General features: G+C 35.7%; 2 protein-coding genes and 1 pseudogene across 7 annotated transcripts; 1 reads left to right on the plus strand and 2 right to left on the minus strand.

Annotated features, from left to right (window-relative positions):
- Window positions 1-6,712: 6,712 nt before the first annotated feature.
- On the minus strand, window positions 6,713-10,093 carry LOC133683096 (subtilisin-like protease SBT3.6; annotated as a pseudogene).
- Window positions 10,094-12,751: 2,658 nt separating this feature from the next.
- On the plus strand, window positions 12,752-14,967 carry LOC133701878 (uncharacterized). Of its 5 annotated transcripts, XR_009843632.1 has the most exons (6): window positions 12,755-12,799; window positions 12,921-12,979; window positions 13,159-13,304; window positions 13,754-13,832; window positions 14,454-14,702; window positions 14,855-14,967. XR_009843632.1 is itself a non-coding variant. In XM_062126067.1 (5 exons), exons 2-5 carry the CDS (start codon window positions 12,934-12,936, stop codon window positions 14,466-14,468), a joined length of 303 nt encoding a protein of 100 aa, XP_061982051.1. In that variant the 5' UTR covers window positions 12,752-12,799; window positions 12,921-12,933; the 3' UTR covers window positions 14,469-14,746. The 5 variants fall into 5 exon arrangements, 3 of the variants coding, with proteins under 3 accessions (XP_061982051.1, XP_061982029.1, XP_061982042.1); XM_062126067.1 differs by lacking the exon at window positions 14,855-14,967 and having other exon boundaries at window positions 12,752-12,799; window positions 13,159-13,321; window positions 14,454-14,746; XM_062126045.1 differs by lacking the exon at window positions 14,855-14,967 and having other exon boundaries at window positions 14,454-14,746.
- Window positions 14,968-16,692: 1,725 nt separating this feature from the next.
- Window positions 16,693-20,524, minus strand: LOC133702300 (subtilisin-like protease SBT3.6). 2 transcript variants are annotated; one of them, XM_062126618.1, is made up of 10 exons: window positions 20,214-20,524; window positions 20,012-20,103; window positions 19,832-19,929; window positions 19,519-19,674; window positions 18,763-19,436; window positions 18,524-18,609; window positions 18,196-18,438; window positions 17,994-18,108; window positions 17,436-17,628; window positions 16,693-17,321 (listed from the first exon to the last, which is right to left on the minus strand). In XM_062126618.1, the coding sequence occupies exons 1-10, from the start codon at window positions 20,310-20,312 to the stop codon at window positions 16,750-16,752; spliced, it is 2,328 nt and encodes a 775-aa protein (XP_061982602.1). In that variant the 5' UTR covers window positions 20,313-20,524; the 3' UTR covers window positions 16,693-16,749. The 2 variants fall into 2 exon arrangements, with proteins under 2 accessions (XP_061982602.1, XP_061982608.1); XM_062126624.1 differs by lacking the exons at window positions 18,196-18,438; window positions 18,524-18,609; window positions 18,763-19,436; ... (2 more) ...; window positions 20,012-20,103; window positions 20,214-20,524 and having other exon boundaries at window positions 17,436-17,618; window positions 17,994-18,084.
- Between the last annotated feature and the right edge of the window lie 3,691 nt (window positions 20,525-24,215).

A 24,215-nucleotide genomic window follows, 5' to 3' on the forward strand; every position in this document is an offset into this window, starting at 1 on the left:
CAGAACAGGGAAGTTTAAGGACTTTCCTATATCCCAAACACAGAAACACCCAATGGTTCTTAGAAGAAGACAAAGGAAGATAAAGATCTTATCAGATAATGGTAGTGTCCAACATACAGTGGAAGAACAAGTAAAGGATTCATTGGCGTCGGCTATAAAGCAAGGAAATTTTTCGTCGTCTTCAAGGGAAAGTTTCGCCTTCCTTGTCAACCTTTAATATAGAAGAAAAGGTCCAGAAGATGCTAACCGATGGCTTTGATGATATGCAGACTTTGAATGACTTTTCTGCAGACATTCAGGGACAAGTGGAAAGGGAGGTTGACAATTGGACAATAACATAGTAGCTGTTGCACTGAGCGTTGTCTGGTAAGGTTTTGAATCAGATTTAATGAAGATCTTTTTTCTGGGATTGTAACGGGTAAGGCATGTCTACTTCTATTAAAAAGATGCTTGTTCCGCATGAGATAGAAATCTGTTTCTTCGTTTGAAACTATAAGGTCTTCTTGCTCAGATAGTTTTGTTAGAACTCTATGGAATGAGTCAAATATTAAGTCGTACTCTATTAACTCAGAAAGGAAATCGGGTGGAATCTTGGCTTTGTGGAATGAAAATAAATTTAAGATGGAATCTGTTGAATTTGGTGGACAGTGGATAGCAATCTTTGGTTCTCATGTTGCCACAAGGTATCACTATGCAATAATGGGGGTTTATGCTGAAACCTCTGTCGCCGAACGTAGTATTCTGTGGAATGAACTTGTAATTCTAAAGCTAGCTGTTCATGTCCCTCTGTTTATAGTTGGAGATTTCAATGATACTTTACATGTATGTGAAAGAAGCAGTAGATACCATAATTTGAAAGGCTACAAAGCTTTTAAGTTCTTCCTTAATTCTTGTGATTTGATGGAATATCCTCTCAATGAGTATCGTTACAATGAGTATCGTTACACTTGGTTCCGTGAAAGTTTAAGAGTGAGTTTGGTATTTTGGTAATTGTAGTGGTTGTGGTTTAAAAAAAGTTGTTTTATAAAAATTATTTTTAGTTGAGGTTAATTTGATATTTATGTATGTGTGGTTAAAACTGTGGTTGAAATTGAGGTTGAACAAAAAGTAATTTAATGTGTTTGGTTAATACTGCTTTTGAAATTGAGGTTATAAAATAATTTTAAAAATATATATATTAATATTGATGATTTTTAATTTAAATATTATAGATCTAATTATTATTATTATATCATGAAATAAATAATACTTTATATAAAATATTTTTTATTGTTCCATTAAACTATCTAGAATTCTATTATGTATGAAATATATCCAACAAGGACTACAGTTTTTTAGTTTTTTAAGCACGCAACAATATCAGGTAAAATATAATCAGAAATAAAATTGGGATTGCGATCAAATTCTGTAAATACTACGTTATCAAACGATCTCTGTCTAATTTATATAGTGTTATTGAATAATTTAAACAATAGTTTTTTGAATAAACTTAATAAAAAAATAAAAAAAAAATTAACTATTTACATGAACAGTGTATAGTGAATTAAATCACCTTAATCTTATTCGAAGTAGTCTGTATTAACTCGAGACCCATTAATCTCCTCTCACCAATCTTAAACTAACATACAGGTGATCTACACTTTTAGCCATACAAAGCCTCATATAGAGACATATCAATGCTCGCTTGATAACTATTGTTATATACAAGCTCCACCAAAGATAAGTACTCTGCTCCATCCGACACCAAAGTCAATCACACAAGCTTTTAACATATCCACTAAAATTTGTATAGTCCTTCCATATTGTTCATCGGTTTGATGATAAAAAACAGTACTTAACTTGTAATGTTTTGAATTAAAGGGATAGGAAAAGGCTAGAAAGCCCTTCAAGGCTTAGATGTAGGAATAAATTAAATGAGGGGTAGTGTGGTAATTGAACAATAGTTGATAAATATAAATAGAGAGAAGAAAAAAAAAACAAAAGAGGGATCTGAAAATTTGAGAGAGAAACGGCAGGAGAGAAGGGAGAAAGAAGAGGAAGAAGAGAAAAGAGGGAATTAGAAGGGAAATAGAAAGGAGTTGAAGAGAATAAGTTTAAAGGTAAGATTTAGGTTGTTAAATGTATAAATGTATGTTAATTGAACTTAATTTTAGTTTTGATGAATGTTAGGGTTTTGAAAATTTATGTTTTGGGTTTAATTGATGAATTAAATTGAATGTTATAATGTTGATTGTTATGGGTAATTGATTAATGAGTTGATTATGGAAGATTGTGATGATTTTTGAGTTATGAATTGTGTAAATGGTGAATGTTGAGTTAGAAATTTGGTAAGAACAGTAGGTAATCTGTGAGAATTCTGGGTTTGAGGTTGAGGATGACAAAATTTTGGTTTGGTCCCTCAATTTTGGAAAATTACAGTTTAGTCCCCAAACTTTGGAAAATTATAGATTGGTCCCTGGAGCATATTCTGAGATTCTGAACAGAATAACATATGAATTATGGGCAGAATTACTGTACAGATATGAAAATTTAACACTTTCAATTTGGTCCTCCAATTTGACAAAAATTACAATTTGACCCTAAAAATTTGGTAAAATTCCAGAATGGTCCTTGGAGTATAATGAGATGATCTGGACAGAAATGAGGACTAATTATGGTCAGAATTTCAGTATAGTAATGGATTTATGATATTTTTAGTTTGGTCCTTCAATTTGACAAAAAATACAATTTGACCCTTAAAAATATGATAAATTACAGATTAGTCCCTAGCTGTAATATTAGCTTTTTCATATTGGTTTGATGAATAATTGAGGGTTATTTAGTGAATTATTACCAATTTTATTATTTGTTCTATTATGGATTAGATTTCGGTAAAACCGTTAAATTTTGGGTTTTTGAAAAAATTGACTAGTTAGTTCAAAAACATATAGGATTACGGAATACACCATTAGTTAAGTTTATTAAATAAGTTAAATATTCTTTCGAGTCGTTCTTGAATATGCCTCATTTGTATTTAGATAATCCTGATATTCTACCGGCGGGACGTCAGTAGGATTTCCTTCGATATCAGCTTTGAGTTTTGTTGCTTTTGAGTCAGGTGAGTGGATAATTTTCCATATGCATGAGAAATAGTATAAATATTTGATTTGTTAATATGAATTGAATCATGCTTCTTGATAATATATATGTTGATTATTATCCTTGTTATGATAAAGCATGATCAATTATTGAATCTGAATTCTTGATATGAACCAACATATATTTTGAATTGACTTCTGAATTGATAGCTCCTCATTTGATTGATGTCATGAGTTGAGCTTTGAGATATGAATATGTTTGTTAGATTATGATTATGAACCTATGGTATGTCAGTTAGAATGCCCATGCTAACAGGGTAGTGTTAGTCTTTGTGCACATCGTATCTGAACCCTAGTTGGCCGGGGGAGTCACCAACCTGTGTGGACTGATCATCCCACAGTATGGAGCCTCATGCTCATTGCATTTTGATTTTCTGATGAACTTTACCATTTGATCTTCTTGTTATGGCCTATTTAAGAAACCTTTCTATAAGAACCTAGAGCCATACTTGTATATATATTTCTCATTGCTGTATTACCTCGTGTGTGTATATTGAACGTTATCTACTCACTAAGTTGTTGAACTCACCATCTCATTATTTATCCTTTTCAGGCTTATAGCTTGATAACAGGTCATTTTGTTGGACCTTTAGAACCTGCTTTTTGGTTGTACTTTGTACCTTTCATTTATGTCTAGTTAGTGCTCCAAAACTCTGAACTTTTATAAACTCTTGTATTAAGACAATTCAATTATATTATGAAGTTGATTTTGTTATTAATGCTGCGTTGAACTCTGATTGAGTTAGGATAAGTTTGTGTGTAAGTTTGGGTTTGTATAGGTATGGAACCTTGGAGGGGAACCTTGCCTATATGCCGATCATGGATCCAGGATTCGGGTCATGACATAACTAAATGTTAATCCCTAAAGCTTCCTGAAACTTCACCTAAAACTGAGAAGTGAATTATGGACCTCTATCAGACAAAATTGAGATCAACACACTGTGCAACCTTGCAATCTTGTTAACATGGATTTCTGCCAGTTTTGCAAACCCATATGTCACCTTTACTAGCAAGAAATGAGCTAACTTGGCCAAATGGTTAACTACCACCTAAACCGAATCATAACCCTCCTGACTTTGAGGCAAATTCGACACAAAGTTCATAGTGATAGTCTTCCATTTTCATTCAGGAATCAACAATGACTACAGAAGCCCTGGTGGTTTTTTATGCTCACCTTTAACCTTTTAACAAGTCAAGCATCGTGATATAAACTCGTCAATGTTCCTTTTCATGCCATTTCACCAATAATACTCTCTCAAGTCTCTATACATCTCTTGTTAGAACCAGGATGTACAGTCCAGACAGTTTGGTGCACTTCCACCATCACATCTCTTTTCAAATCATCCACTTCAGGCACATATAACTTAGAACCAAACCTCAACACACCATCCTCATGGACAACAAAACCAGGAGCTCTCCCTAACTCTAATTTGTCTTGAATCTTGCAAAGTTGCTCATCCTTCATTTGAGCTACTTTAATCTGGTCTACCAAGTCTGACTTAGCTTGAAAGTGAGCTAACAATGCTCTTGATTCATAAATCTCAAAATTGACCCGCTCATATAGCAACCTGTGCAACTCTTTAATCAAAGGTCTTCTCACCTCCTAAATATGAGTCAAATTACCCATAGATTTTTTGTTTAAGGCATCAACAACAACATTCACCTTGCTTGGGTGATACTGAATCGTGCAATCATAATCACTTAGCAATTAAATCCACTTTCTCTGTTTTAAATTCAGACCCTTCTATTGAAAGATATATTGAAGACTTTTATGATTTAAAAATATCTCACATGTCTCCCCATATAAATAGTGTCTCCAAATCTTAAGGGAAAACACTACCGCAACCATCTCCAAATCATGTGTGGAGTAATTTTGCTCATACATCTTCAATTTTCTTGAGGCATAAGCAATCACATTACCATTATACGTAAAAACACAGCCCAAACCAATCCTAGATGCATTACAGTACATGGTAAAACCACTAGACCTTGGAGGTATTATCAAAATTGGACCCGTAATTAACCTTGCTTTCAACTTCAGGAAACTTTTCTCACATTTTTCTAACCATTGAAACTTGACACTTTTCCATGTCAACTTAGTCAAAAGAGCAGCAATTCATGAAAAATTCTCTATGAACTTACTGTAGTATCCTACTAAACCTAGAAAACTCCTAATCTCAGATATTGTAGTCGATCTAAGCCATTGCTTAACTACCTCCACTTTTTGTGGATCAACCTAGATCCCATTCCTGGACACCACATGTCCTAAAAACCTAACACTCTCCAAGAAAAACTCACTCTTCGAGAGCTTTCCATACAACTGATGATCTCTTAAAGTTTGAAGCACCAATTTAAAATGCTCTTCATGTTCCTTTTCACTCCTTGAATACACAAAGATGTCATCAATGAACACAATAACAAACCTATTAATAAACGACCTAAAAACCCTATTCATCATGTTCATAAAGGTCACTGGTGTATTCGTTAACCCAAAAGACAACACTAGGAACTTGTAATGCCTATAATGAGTCCTAAAAGTAGTTTTAGGAATATCCTCCTTCCTAATCCCCAACTAGTGATACCTCAATTGTAAATCAATCTTTGAGAAACATTGAACTCCCTGTAACTGATAAAAAAAAAAAGATTATTAATACAAGGGAGTGGGTATCTATTTTTAATAGTGATCTTGTTTAATTACCTATAGTCTATGCACATCCTCATCGACCCATCCTTCTTCTTTACAAATAAAACAAGTGCTCTCCATAAAGACAGACTTGGACAGATAAACCCCTTATCCAATAACTCTAGAAAGCAAATTTTAGAATCAACTTAGTCTTTTTTTTTAATTATTCAAACCTTCATTCCAAGACTTGATATCATATTAAGTCAATCAACCATTTTTTTAGCCAATCATAATCATTGAATACATATATAAGATTCAAAACAGATATAAGATTCCTTAATAAATTTAGAGGAGGGCCTCTAAATTCCAATCTCAACATGAATAAAGACCAATAAATTGTTTAGGACTAAATAACAAGCCAAATTCTGAATTCGGCATGCAGGTTGCTTGCTGACCTGCTAGATTATTTTTATTTCTTCCATTAGTAATAGAATACTTTCTTGAAATGATAAGATGGGAAGTCAAAATAAAAATGTATGATAAATATGTATCTTGATTTTTCTTCAGATGTTCTTAATGCAACTCTACCTAAACCTACCTCATTGACTGCATTCCATCAATCCTTTTTTTCCTTTACTTGACAGTTCAATCATTTTGGTTCAACACTTTAGTGAGTTTCCCTCAGATTAATCTTCAATTTTCATGGTTTTAAGATATTGTTGCCCAGTTCTCCTTGATATCTGAATTTTCTCACCATGTACTGCTTAGTGCTATTGCTTAGTCTACATGTTAAGAGAAAAACTGATATAACCCAGAGAGGGTCACTTGAGTGCCATCTGTCATATACTGAAGACAAAGAAATCCACCAGAAAGGGGCATTTGAATACTATACTGTGTTCATCATGAGAATACACCCTATCTTTACTACATAATGCCTCAGAAGGCTGGTTTTTCAGTTATCATCAGTGTATGACTGTATAATCTGTGTTCTTACAGATATAGGACTTGTCGCAGCATGAAAACCATCTGTCCAGGTCAGGCTTCCGAAATAGAATCTAGTATTCACTTTGTGGGTTGTGGAGAAAGTAACCTTGAAGGAGACTGTGTTGGTGGTAGAGTTGAAAATTAAAGTTTGAGGTCTGACGGATACAGAAATGCCAAAGGGAGGCTCGATCAAGGATGTACATGGAGTTGACAGAACCAACATTTTTTACAGTTCTTGTCAGGACCACTGACTTCCTCAGGTTTGGAATGGTAATGGAAGGTAGATTCACATCCAAAATAGACGGTTTGGTACCTGGACAAATTGTTATTTTTCCTACAACAAGAGAGATTGATGAGTCATTATAACCCACAGCACAGAGGTAATGTATGTAGTCATTTGTGCGCATGTCATAAACAAGACCAGGTTCTGCAGCTTTGTTTGGGTTCACTAAGCCACCTCCAAAGTCAAATGGATCGGCCAGTTTCCAAGTGGATCCCTCAGAAAATATAGGCTCTCCATATGGATCAGTTTTCCATGCTGAAAAGAAGAATCGTGACTAACGGTTAGCCATTTATGATAAATCCAAATGCTACAGCAATCGACTTCGTCCATGTAACTAGAAGAATGTTTTCTTGTTGTTGAGGTTATGGATGTACCTGTTGTGACAATTGCTGATCTGATAGCAGCAGGGGACCAATAGGGGTGAATTGCTTTAAGAAGTGCCACAATTCCAGAGACATGGGGAGTGGAAAATGATGTCCCAGAAAGAATAGAGAACCCACCAGCCTCAAAGGGATATGCAGGAGAACTAGCTGCCAATATACTTACTCCAGGTGCCGCTATGTCTGGCTGTGAAGCACAAAGGCATTAATTAACTAGTTTTTGTCCCATTTGAAGCTACATAACCTTAACAACAAGGTAAGCAATGAAAATAGATGGATACCTTCAAAATGGCTGGGGCAATGGAACTAGGTCCTCTGGAGGAGAAGTCAGCAACCTTGGTTGCCACAGGATTCCCCACATGAGTTTTAGAAGGGCCTATTTTTACTGTAGGAGATCTGTGTTCATAAAACAAGTAATAAATGTCTATGTTAATTACATAAAAAAATTCTTATGTTAATTGAAATTTATGATAATGATAACATTGACAATGATTCTGATACCTGGCAGAGCGGATGTAGAACAGTATCCGGGTACCAAGCTCATAGTCTACTACGACACATGGAAAGTCATTGCCACAGGAACCTAGCATGTCACTTGGATTTCTAGCAACAATCACTCCTACACCCCCAGCTTCTCTCACAGCTGACGCAGCTGTTGTTAGAACAGCTCGTGCACCTACTGTTGTAAAGCACAAAACTACTTTTCCATCCACTGAAGTGTTAGTAAATGAAAGTGACTCACAGAAGCTGCAATGACAATTTTGGTTTGGTAACTGGTTTTTCTCAACAGGAATATTTTCACAATGCTTTACAAAGTCACTAATCAGGGTTCATGGCCAGCATTGATGCTTTGCATTAATGATGAATGAAGTTTCATGAAGGAGAAGACATTAAAAGCCTATAAATGAACTCCATTGCTTACCTCGGGTGGACAAGTTCAGAGGTCTCAGGGTACACCAAACCAGTAAAACCGATTTCCATCCCAGCAAACAAGGCTTGACCCTACAAGAAGATGATTTTCACTGGAATTGTTCAACAAAGCAATCCATAACAATGATTTCCATGTTATTATAAAAATTAGAATTGATATTAGTATGTCAGATTATAGAAAATACCGTTATGGTTATATTGTTTCCAAGTGTAAGGAGTGTCGGAAAGGAACGATCTACAGTAGAAGCTGCAACGGTTAGAATCCAAGGTGCTGTATTCTGTACCGTCTGAGCATCAGGTCCAGTGTTTCCAGCAGCAGCAATAACAGGAATACCTTTGGCCACAGCATGAAATGCACCAATAGCGATCCCATCGCGTTCGTCAACATCTGAAAATAGGGGGAAAATGCTGCCAATAGAAAGTGACAACAGGTCAACTCCACATGTATTGCTTCATCAAAGGCTCTCAATAAATCAGCTGATGAGCATACTGGTCCCGCATTCCAGAAGACCTTATACATGGCTATGCGAGCACAGGTTGCAGCACCTCTTGCTAATCCGAGACCAAGGCCTTTAAAGCTTGTGTTACTGACAAAAGTGCCAGCGGAAATAGTAGAAACATGTGTGCCATGTCCAACAACATCTCTAGGGGACAGGTAATCTGGTTTTTCAGTGGTGTTGAATGGCTCTTTGTTTTCTGCTAAGAAACCATCAATGAACCACTTTGCTCCTATTAGTTTTTTGTTACAATCTGTTGTGGCATTAAAGAGTTGTCCTGAATCACAGTGACCTTTCCAACGTGTTGGAATTGGTCCATACCCTTCGTCATCGAATACTTTCGACTCTGGCCACACTCCTGTCAACATTTCGAGACCATTAAAACTTTCTTTCTAAATACATCCATTTGTGTGCCTAGCTATTGAGATTGAGAGAGAGAAATACCTGAGTCAAAGAAACCAATGATGATTCCATCACCGTTCTTGGCTTTATGTAAGAGATTAGAAGGAGAATGTGTAGAAAGGCCAAGGTAGTCCCAACTTCTAGTTGTTTGCAGCGAATGAAGCTGATTGCGTGTAACATGAACAACTCCAGGTAGCTCTAAAAAGTGACAGATGTTAACCAATAGTGATAAGAATTACTAATCTTGCTATGGAACATACATTTGATCAAGTCACTCTTTAAAGGGGTTAATTAGTTATACATTAAGGAAAAAGAAAAACACTTAATGTGAAAGTACCAGCAATCATCTTTGCTTGATCCACTGAAAGCATAGCTGCAAATCCAGAGAAGCCATGCTTGTAACTATAAACCATTGACTTGACAGCAGCCTCCTTGCTGCAGTATAAGTGCTGAAAATGAAGTTCATCTATAATATACAAGGAAAACACAAAAACCATACTGATTTCTGTATTCTCATGCCACTTGGAATCAAGAAATCAAATCATATATCTCGAGAACGAGTGGCATTACTATATCATGAGACATACCTGCCAACAACTGACGCGAGCAGGTCAATATGAGAAGCAGTAATGAGCTTGAGATTACTATGCTGCTTCTCACCCATGTAAACTATGTGAACCTGTTGGATGGCTTCATGAGTTATTCAAAAATATGTTAAAGTAAAGGAAGATCTTACAGTTGGAGGTACTAACTTTTCTTGTGTTATCCGCCGACACAACCAAGCTGTTCCGGTCATTGAGAATAAAGAGAGTGCTAAGTAGCACAAACATTGAAGTTGTGTTTCTGTTCTTTCTCATGGAAAGAGTTCCCATGATGTCTGTTATTTTGGTGAGGCAGTGATGAATTTACTCTCTGGGATTGGATAATTTATAGTCATAATGACTACTATTAGTCACCCTCTACTAAAATTTAGTTTAAGTTAAGAAAAAACGAATGTTGAATGTAGAGGATGCTTAAGGACTAAGGATGAATCTACCATAAAAAATTCTAATAGAAAAATGATATTTCTCAAGTCTGCAAAGGATAGAGATTGCTTAAAACTTTCTTGACTGATAATAGTCTACACCCTGATAATTCAGCTATCTAATTGTCGAAAGAAACTGAGGACTTCTGAATTATCCACTAGAAATTACTATTTCGAAACCACTATTTAGATCTCTTCTAGTTACGCTGTCTTTAATTAATTTATTTATTTTTCTTGTTTCATGCAGTTTCATCCATTGTCAAACCTTGTTGGTTATAATTCTTTTGTTGCAGAACACAAGTGCATGCAAAACAGACGTAAAGAAGAGTTTGTAGAAGAATAATATTATTGATCTCAGAATTCTCTTTAAATAGAGTTAGAGTTTTACTTGGAAACAAAGACAATTTAAAATTCAAAAACAATGCATAACAACAGATCAGATATGATCAGTAATTTATTCCTAAAATCTTGGTCTTCAGCAGAGATCTTCATTGACGAAATACATGCAACAGCAACAGCACAGCTTCCTAGTCTTCTGCAGCTTTCTAAGACATTTCATCAACACTCCTCTTTGTCTTAACAGCAGCAGATACCAAGCTTTCTTCGTAAATCTTCAAAACTTGCTTTTGGAAGAGCTTTTGTTAGAACATCTGCAATCTGGTCATTAGTTCTGCAATATAGCAGAGTAACTTCTTCTTCTTTTTGTGCTTCTCTTAGAAAATATAACTTGATTTTGATATGCTTAGTTCTGCCATGAAACACAGGATTATTTGCAATAGAAATTGCAGCTTGATTGTCAACATAAATCTTTGTTGGTTCCAGTTGATTCATATGCAGATCAGCAAGAATTTTCCTTATCCAAATAGCTTGATTGACAGCAGCAGTAGTTGCTGCATATTCAGCTTCAGCTGTGCTTTGAGCTACACTATCTTGCTTCCTTGAACACCAAGAGAACATGCCTGATCCAAAACTAAAACAGTAGCCTGAGGTGCTCTTCATGTCATCCACAGAACCTGCCCAGTCACTATCAGAGTACCCATGCAGCATGAAATTCTGAAGATGAGAGTATTTTATTCCATAGCTTATTGTACCTTTGACATATCTTACTATCCTTTTTGCAGCTTGAAGATGCAATTCACTTGCACAATGCATAAAACGTGACAGCAAGCTCACAGCAAATGCAATGTCTGATCTTGTAGCTGTAAGAAACATTAAACATCCAATTAAACTTCTGTACTGACCTTCATCTGCTTTGTTTGTTCCATCATTCTTGCTGAATTTTTCCTTCAGATTCATAGGTGTGCTTGTGCTCTTGCAGCTTTCCATGTGAAATTTCTTCAATATCTCTTTAGCATATTTCTGTTGACATATGAAGATTCCATCATCACTTTGTTTCACCTCCATTCCAAGGAAGTAAGACATCAACCTGAGATCTGTCATCTCAAACACATCAAACATCTCTGCCTTGAATTCTTCAATTTGTGTCTTATTACTTCCTGTTACAAGTAAGTCATCAACATAAACAGATACAATAATTAAGTTTGCATCAGCTCCTTTTACATACAACGTTGCCTCACTTAAACTTTTAACAAAGCCAAGTTTATGTAGATGATCATCAATTCTGCTATACCATGCTCTAGGAGCTTGTTTAAGGCCATACAAAGCCTTTTTCAGCAGGTAGACCTTCTCCTCTTGTCCCCTGACTTCAAAGCCTCTTGGTTGCTCTATGTAAATCTCCTCCTGCAGGTATCCATTTAAAAACGCAGACTTTACATCCAGCTGATAAACTTTCCAATTCTTTTGTGCAGCAACTGCAAGTAGTAATCTGATTGTGTCCAAGCGTGCTACTGGTGCAAACGTTTCTGAAAAATCCACACCAAACACTTGAGCATAGCCCTTCACAACTAACCTGGCTTTGTATTTGTTTATAGAACCATCTGCATTTTGTTTGGTTCTATAAACCCATTTGACTCCTATGGCCTTCTTGTGTAAAGGCTTGTCCATCAGCACCCATGTATCATTCTTTTCAATCATTCTAAGTTCCTCTTGCATTGCTTCAATCCATTCACTCTTCTTTACTGCTTCTTCAAATTCTGCAGGTTCACAGATAGCAATATTGCTACTTTCATAAATTTCAGCTAATGATCTTGTACCTCTTACTGGTTCATCGTCAAAGTTGTCATTAGTAATCTCCAAGATTGGAGATTCTTGCTTCTCTGTTGATGATTCCAGCTTTTCTTCTGGTTGCTCCCACTTCCATTGCTTATCTTCCATAAAGTTGACGTCTCTACTTACCAGAATTCTTCCATTTTGAGGCTGGAAGATTCTGTAAGCTTTTGATGGACTGTTGTATCCAATGAATACTCCTGGTTCTGACTTCTTATCCAGCTTATCTCTTTTCACCTGTGGTACATGAGTGAAACAAATACAACAAAAAATTTTTAAATGTTGCAGGTCTGGTTTGTATCCAAACCAAGCTTCAAAAGGAGTTTTTTTCTGCAAGGCTCTGGTTGGCATTCTGTTAAGCAGATACACTGAGGTATTTGCAGCTTCAGCCCATAATTTCTTTGGCAACTCTTTTTCGTGCAGCATACATCTAGTCATTTCCATGATACTCCTGTTTTTTCTTTCACTTACACCATTCTGTTGAGGTGTGTAAGGTGCAGTAAGCTGATGTTCAATTCCAGATTCATCACAGAATTGCTGAAATCTCCCACAGGTATACTCCTTTCCATTGTCTGATCTTAATGTCTGAATCCTGCACCCACTTTGATTTTCCACCCATGTTTTATACTTCCAAAACACATTAGCAACTTCTGATTTGAATTTAAGAAAGAAAATCCAACAGAACCTGGAATAATCATCAATGAAGATGATATAATATTTGCTGCCATTCAGTGAAGCTGTACTCAAAGGACCTCCAACGTCTGTATGTACCAGCTGAAGTTTTCGTGTTGCTCTCCAGGTTGCATGAGGGAAAGGTTTTCTGGCCTGCTTACCATATTGACATGCTGCACAGTTTGCTGACCTGTTCTCCAGTTGTGGTACTCCTTTTACAAGAGTATGTTTTTGCATATACATAAGCCCTGCATGATGAAAGTGTCCAACTCTTTTATGCCACAATTCGTCACTGCATGTTTTTGCAGAAAACACACTCTGCTCCTTCTCCATAAGGTTTAAAGTAAAACCTTTTGATTTCATTTTTACCCTGAACACGTTGTTGCCCAAGTTGTCTTTGATCAGACACCATTGATCTTCAAAACTTAATTTGAAACCTTTTTCCATAAGCTGTCCAACACTAAGCAAGTTTTGATCAATGTCAGGCACATATAAAACATCTGAAATATACTTCAAACCTGACAAACTGTTTAAGACAACAATTCCTTTGCCTTTGACGTCAATGTAATCACCATTTCCAATTTTAACTTTGGAAATAGTCGTTCTGTCAAGTTCTTTAAACAAATCCTGATTGTTTGTCATGTGGTTTGTGCAGCCACTATCAATCAACCAAGAATCATTCGAACTATTTCCTGTTGAAAAACATGATGCAACAAACAGCTGCTCCTCTTCAGGTTGTTGTGCAACAGGATTCGCCTTTTCTTCATTTTGTTGTGTCCTGCAGATTTTTTCAACATGTCCAATCTGTCCACATTTTCTGCACTTGATATCTGGTCTCCACCAGCACTTGATCGGCTGATGATTTGTTTTTTTACAGTAGGTACATGGTGGAAATGTTTCCACCTTGTTTCTGTACGTTTGAACCTTTTTCTTCTTGATGAATCTCCTGTCTTTGCCTCCTCCTTGATATTGAGTTCTTGCTTGAAAAGCTCCCTGCATTGATTCTTCAAGTCTCATTGATCTTCTTTGTTCTTGTGCCTGCAGTGCATTTGTTAATTCTCCAAGAGAGATGCTGGTTAAGTCTTTTGATTCTTCTAATGAAGAGATCTTAGACTCATATTTTTCAGGCATAGTGACCAGTATTTTCTGCACAATTCTGTCATCAGAAAATTCTTTTCCAAGCAATCTTACTTTGTTTATTATGCTTAACAATCTGTCAGCATAATCTTTGATGTTTTCGGTTTCCTTCATCTTCTGCATTTCAAATTCTCTGATTAAATTCAGAACCTGCATATTTTTTGTTCTTTCATTGCCTTGATATTCCTTTTTAAGATAATCCCAAATACCTTTTGCAGAATCCAAATTCATGATTCTTGTGAATACTGTATTTGATACTGCAGCATATAAGCAAGCTTTGGCCTTGGATTTTCTTGTCTTCTTCTCCTTGTGAATCTTTAGTTGGGCTATAGTTGGATTTGCAGGCAAGTCAGGAACAACATAGTTTTCTTCCACAGCTTCCCAGAGATCTAGCGCCTCCAGATGCACTGTCATTCTGATGGCCCATGTTTCATAGTTTTCACCATTGAAGATTGGTGGTGAACCGTGTGAGATGATTGTTTCAGAATCCATTTTGTGTTTTTTTGGTTGTGTTTGTGGTTTGATTTGGTTTGTGTTTTTGTTTCTCTCAACTCACAAGTCCCTCAAGATAAACTATAGCTCTGATACCAATTTGTTGGTTATAATTCTTTTGTTGCAGAACACAAGTGCATGCAAAACAGACGTAAAGAAGAGTTTGTAGAAGAATAATATTATTGATCTCAGAATTCTCTTTAAATAGAGTTAGAGTTTTACTTGGAAACAAAGACAATTTAAAATTCAAAAACAATGCATAACAACAGATCAGATATGATCAGTAATTTATTCCTAAAATCTTAGTCTTCAGCAGAGATCTTCATTGACGAAATACATGCAACAGCAACAGCACAGCTTCCTAGTCTTCTGCATCTTTCTAAGACATTTCATCAACAAACCTTCCTGCTAAAACTTGATATCAAATTCAATCATTCAAGATTTTGTGGCTAATCAAACCTATTGATACATATCAGAGGTTTTTGAAGATTTCAGGGACATTACATTGCATCAGCACACCATATTTCCTAACCTTCCACATAAGGTTTTGTTTCATTCTACTCTTTTACGTCAACAGTTCCAGAAAATTCAGGAGTCAAATTAGAACCCACCATTGTTGAATATTTGAACGGCTTGGAGAAGAGGAAACCTAAAAAATCCAATCTCTATATCACTAAGAGACAATAAGAAGAGTAAGAACTGTTGAAGTTTGGTACCAAAGCTGGAACAAGATTACTTTGTAGTAATCTACTGTATTGCTATCTATCTGTTAACTGATAGTTATCTATCTGGTAGCTGATAGCATTATCTAGATTATGATGTTTTTTTCAATTCATTTGGTTAAGCTTATCTAGGATTAGACTAGCTTGTTATACAACTCCTTTGATAAAAGAGAACATAGCTGGTACATTTCTTTAGTGTTTTATTTTTCTGTAATGTTTGTTTTTTTCTATAAATAAAACACGGGGATGGCAGTAACCAACTAAGATATTTTTTGCTCCTTGTTCTTTCAACTGTAAAGACTTTGTTCTTTGTTTTTTGTTTTTTATTCTTTGTTTTTTTTCTCAGTTCAAACATTAGTCTGTTCTTTATATTTTAGTTTTTTACAACAAGAACTCTGAAAGAGTCAAGTTAAAATAAGCTGTGCTGAAATTAGCCATCCAGATTAACCTGCCTGAAGACTTTTTCACTTTCTTTTTTCTTTTTCTTCTATTTCTAAGTGTAATAGAATGCTTTCCATCTTAAAATGATAAAATGGGAGGTTTAAATCGGAAAAAATGTTGGATAATGTTCCTGGTTTTTTCTTGATACATCAGAAATCAAGAATCTCAACATTATTAAAACAATTCAGAGATTAGAGTAGACAATAATTATCAATTATCAGAATTTTTAATTCTGTTAACAATTCTGCTTCTATTATCCGTTTAAAACACAGCTGTCAGAACCTTCTCAGGTACCGACTTGGACAAGAACCTAGATCACTGGGTTACTGGATCAACATAGGTCTATCATTTTTATTAAAAAGGCATCATTTCGTTCTTTTTAAAAAAATCATTGAAGTTAACCCGACCGGGTTTGGACTGAGTTTGAACAAGTCAATTAAGTTACTAAAAACCTGACTGTGTCAACCAGGTTTCACCAAGTCAATGTGTTTTTTGGTTCAGCTTGAAACTTGGCCTGGATCAAGCCTTGGAACAGAGGTTTCCTATGATCAACTTGCCGAGCCAGCCGATTTAATAACTATGGTTTGAAGGGATGAAATTAATGTAATTCATATTGACAATTCTGTTCTTTGGTCATTGCTAAACCTTTGTGCTGAAAAGTGGACCATCTACAGAGTAAATCAGAGGGATACAGGGTGTATAAAGGCCTAACTTCTTTGAAGCTACACTTGTGACGTGACCAAGGGAGCACTCAGAATGTGGAAACATTGAATGAATGGACCCAAGAAAACTAAGAAAACCGTTATTTAAACTGACTTTGGATTCATGAGGTAATGAGCCTCATGGAAACAAGTACTTCTTATTTTTCATCAATGTAAGGTTGTGAGATTTCAGTTCTGACAGACAAGGGACTTCTCACAGTATGCACTCCATCAATCCATGTGATGCGCCCAAAAAAGTATCCTGTGTTCACCTGGTAGGTTGTGTTGACCGTCACGCTGAAGGTGATCTTCTTAGTTGTATGGTTGAAGACCAAGACATAGGGTTCTACTGACACATTGCAGCAAAATGGAGCCTCAATGACAACTCTATAAATGGAGTTGGAGGCTCCTACATTGGTAACAGTTCTGGTGAGGGTAACGGAAGTTCTAAGATTTGGTATGGTTATGGAAGGCAGGTTAATGTTCAAAATGGATGGTCCTTCAGTGGGGCATACTGTGGGCTTTCCTGTGAGCCTAGAGATAGCAGTGTTGTTGTAGTCCATGGCACAGAGGTAATTCACGTAGTCATCTGTGCCCATATCATAAACCAGGCCTGGGTGTGCTGCACCATTTGGATTTGCAATGCCTCCTCCATAGTCAAATGGATCGGCCAACTTTTGGGGAGATCCGTCAGCAAATATTGGAAAACCTGAAGGTTTATTTATCCATGCTGCATCAAGATTTCGAAGATTAAATACAGTCAGAGAAACCTGCGTAGATAGCGTTGTAATTGTGATCAGATTACTAAGACAATTCAGACTGCCAAAGGTAACAGAATGGATACCAGTTGTGACAATTGCAGATTTAATTGCTGCTGGCGACCAATCAGGATGCATTGCTTTAAGAAGAGCCGCTATGCCTGAGACATGAGGAGTTGCCATTGATGTTCCTGAATGCATGACATATCCACCATCCTGGAATCGATCAAGAGGCGAAGTAGCAGCTAAAATGTTCACCCCAGGTGCAGCTACATCAGGCTTGCCAAACAGAAATTTTCAGATTATGCAACACAATGCTTTCAAATTATGCTCAAATATCTTAAATATGGCCCAAGTTGTAACCTGCAACTTGCAGGTAACATGGACATATGACTGAAGACATAGGACTTATCTAACTTGAATAGAAGGATAAATAAGACAAGCTGCATTCATTTTAATTTGTTTTTAGGATACCGACACCCTTTAATTTGAAGAAAAAGGTTATGAATTCTCCTGATTATTACTAATGTCATGCTTAAAAGGAATGAATTTTTATGAAACTTGTTCCCAAATGATTAGTCATTATCTTTAAGTTCAGTTAAGATGTAAAACATTCTGCAGGTCATTGATTGAAGTAATGTTACCTTCAAAATTGCAGGAGCAATTGAATTAGGCCCTCTAGATGAGAAATGTGCCACCTTTGCCAACACAGGCTTGCCCACAATTGTTTTAGAAGAGCTCAACTTTACAACAGGGGACCTGCATATTGCCAATCAAACATACAGTGTCTAAGAATCAAACGAGGGATATCCTAGTTCTGGTAATCATGAATGATGGCGATGTTACCTCGTAGACCGGATGTAAAACAGAATCCGTGTTCCAATCTCATAGTCGACTTCAACGCATGGGAAACCATCAGTGCAGGGGTACAAGGCTTCACTGGGATTCTTTGCAACAATCAACCCCACTCCACCTGCTTCCTTCACAACTTCTGAAGCACTTCTTACAGCGCCAAGATTCATTGAGGTGAAGCAGAGAACCACCTTCCCGGCTACCATAGAATTATCAACTGAGAGAAATTGACAGACACTGCAAGCAAACCAGGTTAGACAATGAAATTTATTTCTGTCAAAAAAGACATTGCATTTTGTAATGAGCCAATGAATCAAACTACCCTGCAGAGTTGGGGTTCAGTCCCTTGGCCTCTGGATAAATTAAGCTTCTGAAACCAATTTCCTTTCCAGAATATATGGCTTGGCCCTGCAAGATTTGTGTGAAAATTCAATGTTGTAGCCTGTGCTGAAATCATCGGTTCTACAGTTAACAATTTAACTTTGAATGCAACGGTTTTAAGCTCGATCCATGCTGCTGGTTGAAATGGTTAAAATCCAAGAAGTAGGAAAAGCTCCATACCAGGAAAGTTTTATTGTTCCCAAGTGTTATAGGAGTAGGAAGGGCTCGATCCATGCTGCTGGCTGCAACGGTTAAAATCCAAGGAGCTGTATTCTGCACTGTCTTAGCAAAAGGTCCATCATTTGCAGCTGCACATACTACAGTGATTCCCTTGGCCACAGCATGAAAGGAACCTGTAGCTATGCCATCACGTTCATCAATATCTGAAAATAAGGGAATTGAAGACCCAATGGACAGTGATAACACATCAACCCCATCATGTATGGCTTCATCGAAAGCTTTCAATACATCGGCAGAAGAGCATTGTCCTCCAAGAACATTCCAACAAACCTTGTATATTGCCAACCGAGCACGAGGTGCACCACCTCTTATAGTTCCAAGTGCAAGGCCTCTGTAGCTAACATTGTCTATAAAAGTACCAGCTGCAGTGCTAGCTGTGTGAGTCCCATGTCCATTTGCATCTCTTGGGGAAAAGAACTCCCTGTTCCCAGATGTGTTCAATGGCTGACCATATTCAGCAAGAAATCCTTCAACAAACCAACGGGCTCCAATAATTTTCTTGTTACAGTGGCTTTTAGCCTTAAAGCGCTTTCCGGATTCACAAACACCTTTCCAGTGGGATGGGATCGGTCCAAGTCCTTTATCACTAAACGCTTTAGCCTCCGGCCATATTCCTGTTTGCGGCAGATTACTTCTTCAGAATATACCTTTAATGAACATGTGATAGACAGAATAAGAAACATCAGAGAGAATTACCTGTGTCAAGAACACCTATGATAACTCCATCACCCATGCTGCTGTTATGAAGAGTATTGGCAGGAGAATGAGCAGATAGGCCTAGGAAATCCCAACTCCTAGTTGTTTGTAGCCTGTGAAGACTGTTTGGTATAACTCGAACAACGCCGGGCAATTCTGAAAAGGTTCAGTGTATCAAAACATAGGCTTATATAACAAATGACAATCTAATGGCTGGCTAACACTATAACATGATCATATCATTATTGATTGCATTAAATCAAAGTGGGGAAACATAAATGAGACAAAATGTAATGTTTGTTTGTGCAGCTACCGGCAACTTTTTGAGCCTGAGACTCTGTCAACTTGGCCGCAAACCCAGAGAAACCATGTTTGTAGCTGTACACCATCAATTCTGAGGCGATTTCCTTGCTGCAGAATAACATTGACTAGTAAAAAACAAGCAGTTCACTATGATTTTGATTCACAACTATCATAATAAAGCTTACCATACCTCCCCACAACACTAGCAAGCATATCATGATGTGAATCTGTTTTTAGCATAGGATCATCATGCTGCTTTCCTCCTAGATAAACAATATGGACCTGCTTGAATAACACAAGAATTTATGGATTAACTTTTTCATTGTCTTTGAAAATTAAATTTAACATGGAGGAACAGAAATCTCTTGCAGATTCTTGAAGGGCTTACTTACATTGCTATTGGCCTCCACCTTCGTGATCATCAAGATGACTTGGCCAGAGAGAGAGAGAAAAAGACAAACCAGAGCACATATTGGTCTTGGTTTTCCCATATTTTTCTGTCAAAGTTTCTGAAAGAGGAAGACTCAAGCTGCTAAAAGATATAGAACTTGGAACTAGAAAAAAATAGAAATATCTTGCATTGCACCTTAAGCTAAATACCAAAAATATTGAAACTTCAATGCAGTTTTGCAAGAAATGGAATCAGAGTTGGTAGACTAGCTAGCTATATTCTATCAAGATGAATAGTCTATGAGCAGAAGTTAACATCACTTACCTTTTAAGCCCTGCTAGTGGGAGAGCGGCAAGCTTTTATATGGGGTAAAAAGCAAAACGAGTGCACACCACTCACTTTTTTTTTTTTTCTTGAAGCTAACCACTTCTTGTGTTGTTAAGGAATTTGAAACAGTATCTACTTGAGTATTGGTTTATCTTGTACAGAAAAAGCAAAAGTCTTCCACACCAATACAAAGGCAAAAACATGTATTCTGTAAACTCAGTCTAGCTCGATGGATTGATCAGAACCTTAAGGAGAGTTAATCTCCTAGATTAGTCATGAATTGGCTAAGGAGGTAAGCCTAACAAAGGTCTTTTTATAGCTTGACAATTCATGTGCCTCTTGGATTAGTTTTTAGTATGGAAGTTCAATTAAACCAAGAAACCTTTTTATTTCTAAGCATGTGAATGGTCATTCTCAAAAAAAGAAGACAAGTTAAAAGCTTAGGAGATTGGACTAAAAATAGCACATTTTGGTTCCAATATAGCTCATGGTTTTGTTTTCTGTGATGGATTGAGAAGAGAAGTTCTTGAAGATAGTTATGAACATCCAACGTGATACTTTGAATTCATCACATACTTCTTAAAAACTCTTGGGTAAAAGGACATATTCATCCTCCAATTATCATCCGATTCTCTATTAGGTCCCCAAACAAAAACAATTTCCAGTCAACTCCTTCATCTATCAGACATTTCCAGCTAACCCTCACCTTAGGATTTTTCTCCTTTAAGACATAAGAACATATTTAGGCAACAAGTATGTTCCTTAAAGATAGCGGGGTTCAATGGGGATCCAATTGGAAATTGTTTTTGTTTGGGATCTAGTTGGGAACCACATGATAGTTAGGCAACCAGTATGTTCCTTACCGAATCTTTTTTTCCTAATTTTCAAGATTGTTTGTCTTGAAGGATACTTGGTTATTCCAATAACATGAAAAAAAGCCAAAAAAATAAAAGTTAGGCATGGGTATGTGACGCAAGAGTACAGAACATTTGTGAAAACAGATTGTTCCAATTGTATCATGTGAAGAGTTTACATCCTGAAGCCCGAAACAAATTTCGTCATGCTAAATTAGGTAGAGAAGACCGTCAGAAAATGCTTGGAATATTATATTTTAATATGAAATTTTTGTTATTTTCATGTTTAATTTTGAATTTTTCATCTTTAATTTTATATTCTATTTAATTTCTCCGATTGTTTAGAGATTCTGATTTTATATATATATATATATATATATATATATATATATATATATATAAAGGTCAGTTTTATACTTTTTAAAGCTTTCGTATTTTTTTTTTATCATGCAATAATTGGGGAATAATAATGATAAATGAATGCCTCTTTTTAACACCTATGTTCTGTTACTTTAAAAAGAAAAGCATGGTTAAGTGAGGGACACGGCACTTTTTAGAAACGCGGTGTGAATTGAATTTTATAAAAATTTAATTTTTTTATTAAAAATTAATTTTTTATATATATTAGATTATTTTAATATATTAATTTTAAAAATAATTTTTAAAAAATAATATTAAAAGATTCCTCTCCAATCTTGCAAAAAGTTAGGGTATACGATGACTCATCTATCCATTCCTGACAGAACTTTTTTTTTTCGGTTATATAATTAATTCAATATGAAAATTTATATTATTATTTAATATATAATTTATAAATTTTTGGTGAGATTTTAAAATATAATTTATATTATTTTTTAACACACCCTCTCAAGTAAAAAAAATTTGGGCTTAAAACTTGTAAAGACTCACACTACCTTATATTTAATTTTTATCAAATAAATGAGGATGATGAGATTCAAACTCGTAACCGCTTGGTCATTAAAGCTCTAATACTACGTCAAATAACCAATTCAACAAAAAAACTTAAGTTATTAAGTGAGGTCTCAATATATGATTTATATGATTAGATCCACACTACCTTGTACTTATTTTTTATCAAATAAATAGGGATGGTGAGATTCAAACATGTGACTGCTTGGTCATCAAATCTCTAATATCATGTTAAAGAACTAATTCAACGCAAAAGCTTAAACTGTTAGGTGAAATCCCGGGATATAATTTATATTATTCTCTAACATACCCCCTCAAGAAAAGCCCTTTGGCTTGAAACTTGCACATGTTCACAATACCTTATGCTTAAGTTTTATCAAATAAATAGGGATGGTGAGATTCAAACTCATGACCGTTTGGTCATCAAAGAACCAATTTAACCCAAAAGCTTAAGTTGTTAGATAAAATCTCGATATATAATTTATATTATTCTTTAACAATCACAACATATCCCAGTCGGGTTAAGGGTTTGAAGACAAACAACTTCATGTATTTTTAGGTCAGTATTACAGTCATAACATGCATGCATAGAGGATTATGCTTTACCAAGATGTTACATACCAGTAATCCACTCTTAATGTGAACCAATATGTCACGACCCGATTCTCGGATCCATGACCAGCACATAGGCAAAGTTTCCCTTCAAGGTTTCATACCTATGTGAACTCAAACTTACATACAAACTAATCTATTAAATAACTCAATCGGAGTTCAATGCAACACTAATAACAAAATTAACTTCATAATATAATTTGATTGTTTTAATACAAGAATTAAAACAAATTCATAGTTGTGGAGCATTAACTAGACATAAAGGAAAAGTATAAGTTTCAACAAAAGAGCAGGTTCTGAAGATCCAACAAAAGTGATCTGCTAGCAAACTATAAGCCTGAAAAGATAAATAATGAGAGGGTGAGTTCAACAACTCAGTGAGTAGATAACGTTCAATACACACACACGAGGTAATACAACAATGAGGAATATATATATATATATATATATATATATATATATATATATATATGTTCTTATAAAAAGGTTTCTCAAATAGACCATAACAAGAATATCATAAGGTAAAGCTCGTCAGAAAATCAAAATGCAATAAGCATGAGGCTCCGTACTGTGGGATGATCAGTCCACACAGGTTGGTGACTCCCCCGACCAACTAGGGTTTAGATACGATGTGCATAAAAACTAACACTACCTTTTTAACATGGGTATTTTGACTGGCATACCATAGATTCATAATCATAATCAAATAGACATATTCATATCTCAAGGCTACATCAATCAAATGAGAAGCTATCAATTCAGAAGTCAATTCAAAATATATATTGGTTCATATTAAGAATTCAGATTCAACAATTAATCACGCTTTATCATAACAAGGATAGTAATCAACATATATATTATCAAGAAGCATAATCCAATTCATATTTATAATATTTCTCATGCATATGAAAAATTATATACTCACCTGACTTGAAAGCAAACAGCACTCAAAAGCAAATAAAGAAGGAAATCCTACTAATGTCCCGTTGGTAGAATATCAGGATTATCTGAATACAAAGGAGATATATTAAAGAACGAATCAAAAGAACATACAACCTATTTAATATACTTAACTAAGGGTTTATTTCATAACCATATATGTTTTTGAACTAACTACTCATTTTTTCTAAAAACCCAAAAACTAAACGGTATTCCTCGAAATCTAATCCATAATGAAACAACTAGTAAGACTTGATAATAATTCACTAAATAACCCTTAATTATTCATCAAACCAATTTGAAAAAGTTAATATTACACTAGCGATCAATCTAGAATTTCA

This window comes from Populus nigra, chromosome 1 (assembly GCF_951802175.1).
Source record: "Populus nigra chromosome 1, ddPopNigr1.1, whole genome shotgun sequence".
Taxonomy (NCBI): domain Eukaryota; kingdom Viridiplantae; phylum Streptophyta; class Magnoliopsida; order Malpighiales; family Salicaceae; genus Populus; species Populus nigra.

Bases quoted from the DNA above. Each gene is read 5' to 3' on its own strand.
- LOC133701878 (XM_062126045.1), top strand. From the start codon at position 12,934: ATGTTCAATTCCAGATTCATCACAGAATTGCTGAAATCTCCCACAG. The intron at 13,305-13,753 runs GTACTCCTTTTA...TGGTTTGTGCAG, and splicing joins TGACCTGTTCTCCAGTTGTG to CCACTATCAATCAACCAAGA. The intron at 13,833-14,453 runs GTTGTTGTGCAA...TACCTTTTGCAG, and splicing joins AAACAGCTGCTCCTCTTCAG to AATCCAAATTCATGATTCTT.
- LOC133702300 (XM_062126618.1), bottom strand. From the start codon at position 20,312: ATGGGAAAACCAAGACCAATATGTGCTCTGGTTTGTCTTTTTCTCTCT. The intron at 19,437-19,518 runs GTAATTCTCTCT...TGCCGCAAACAG, and splicing joins CATAGGTGTTCTTGACACAG to GAATATGGCCGGAGGCTAAA. The intron at 18,439-18,523 runs GTAGTTTGATTC...GTTTGCTTGCAG, and splicing joins CTGAACCCCAACTCTGCAGG to TGTCTGTCAATTTCTCTCAG.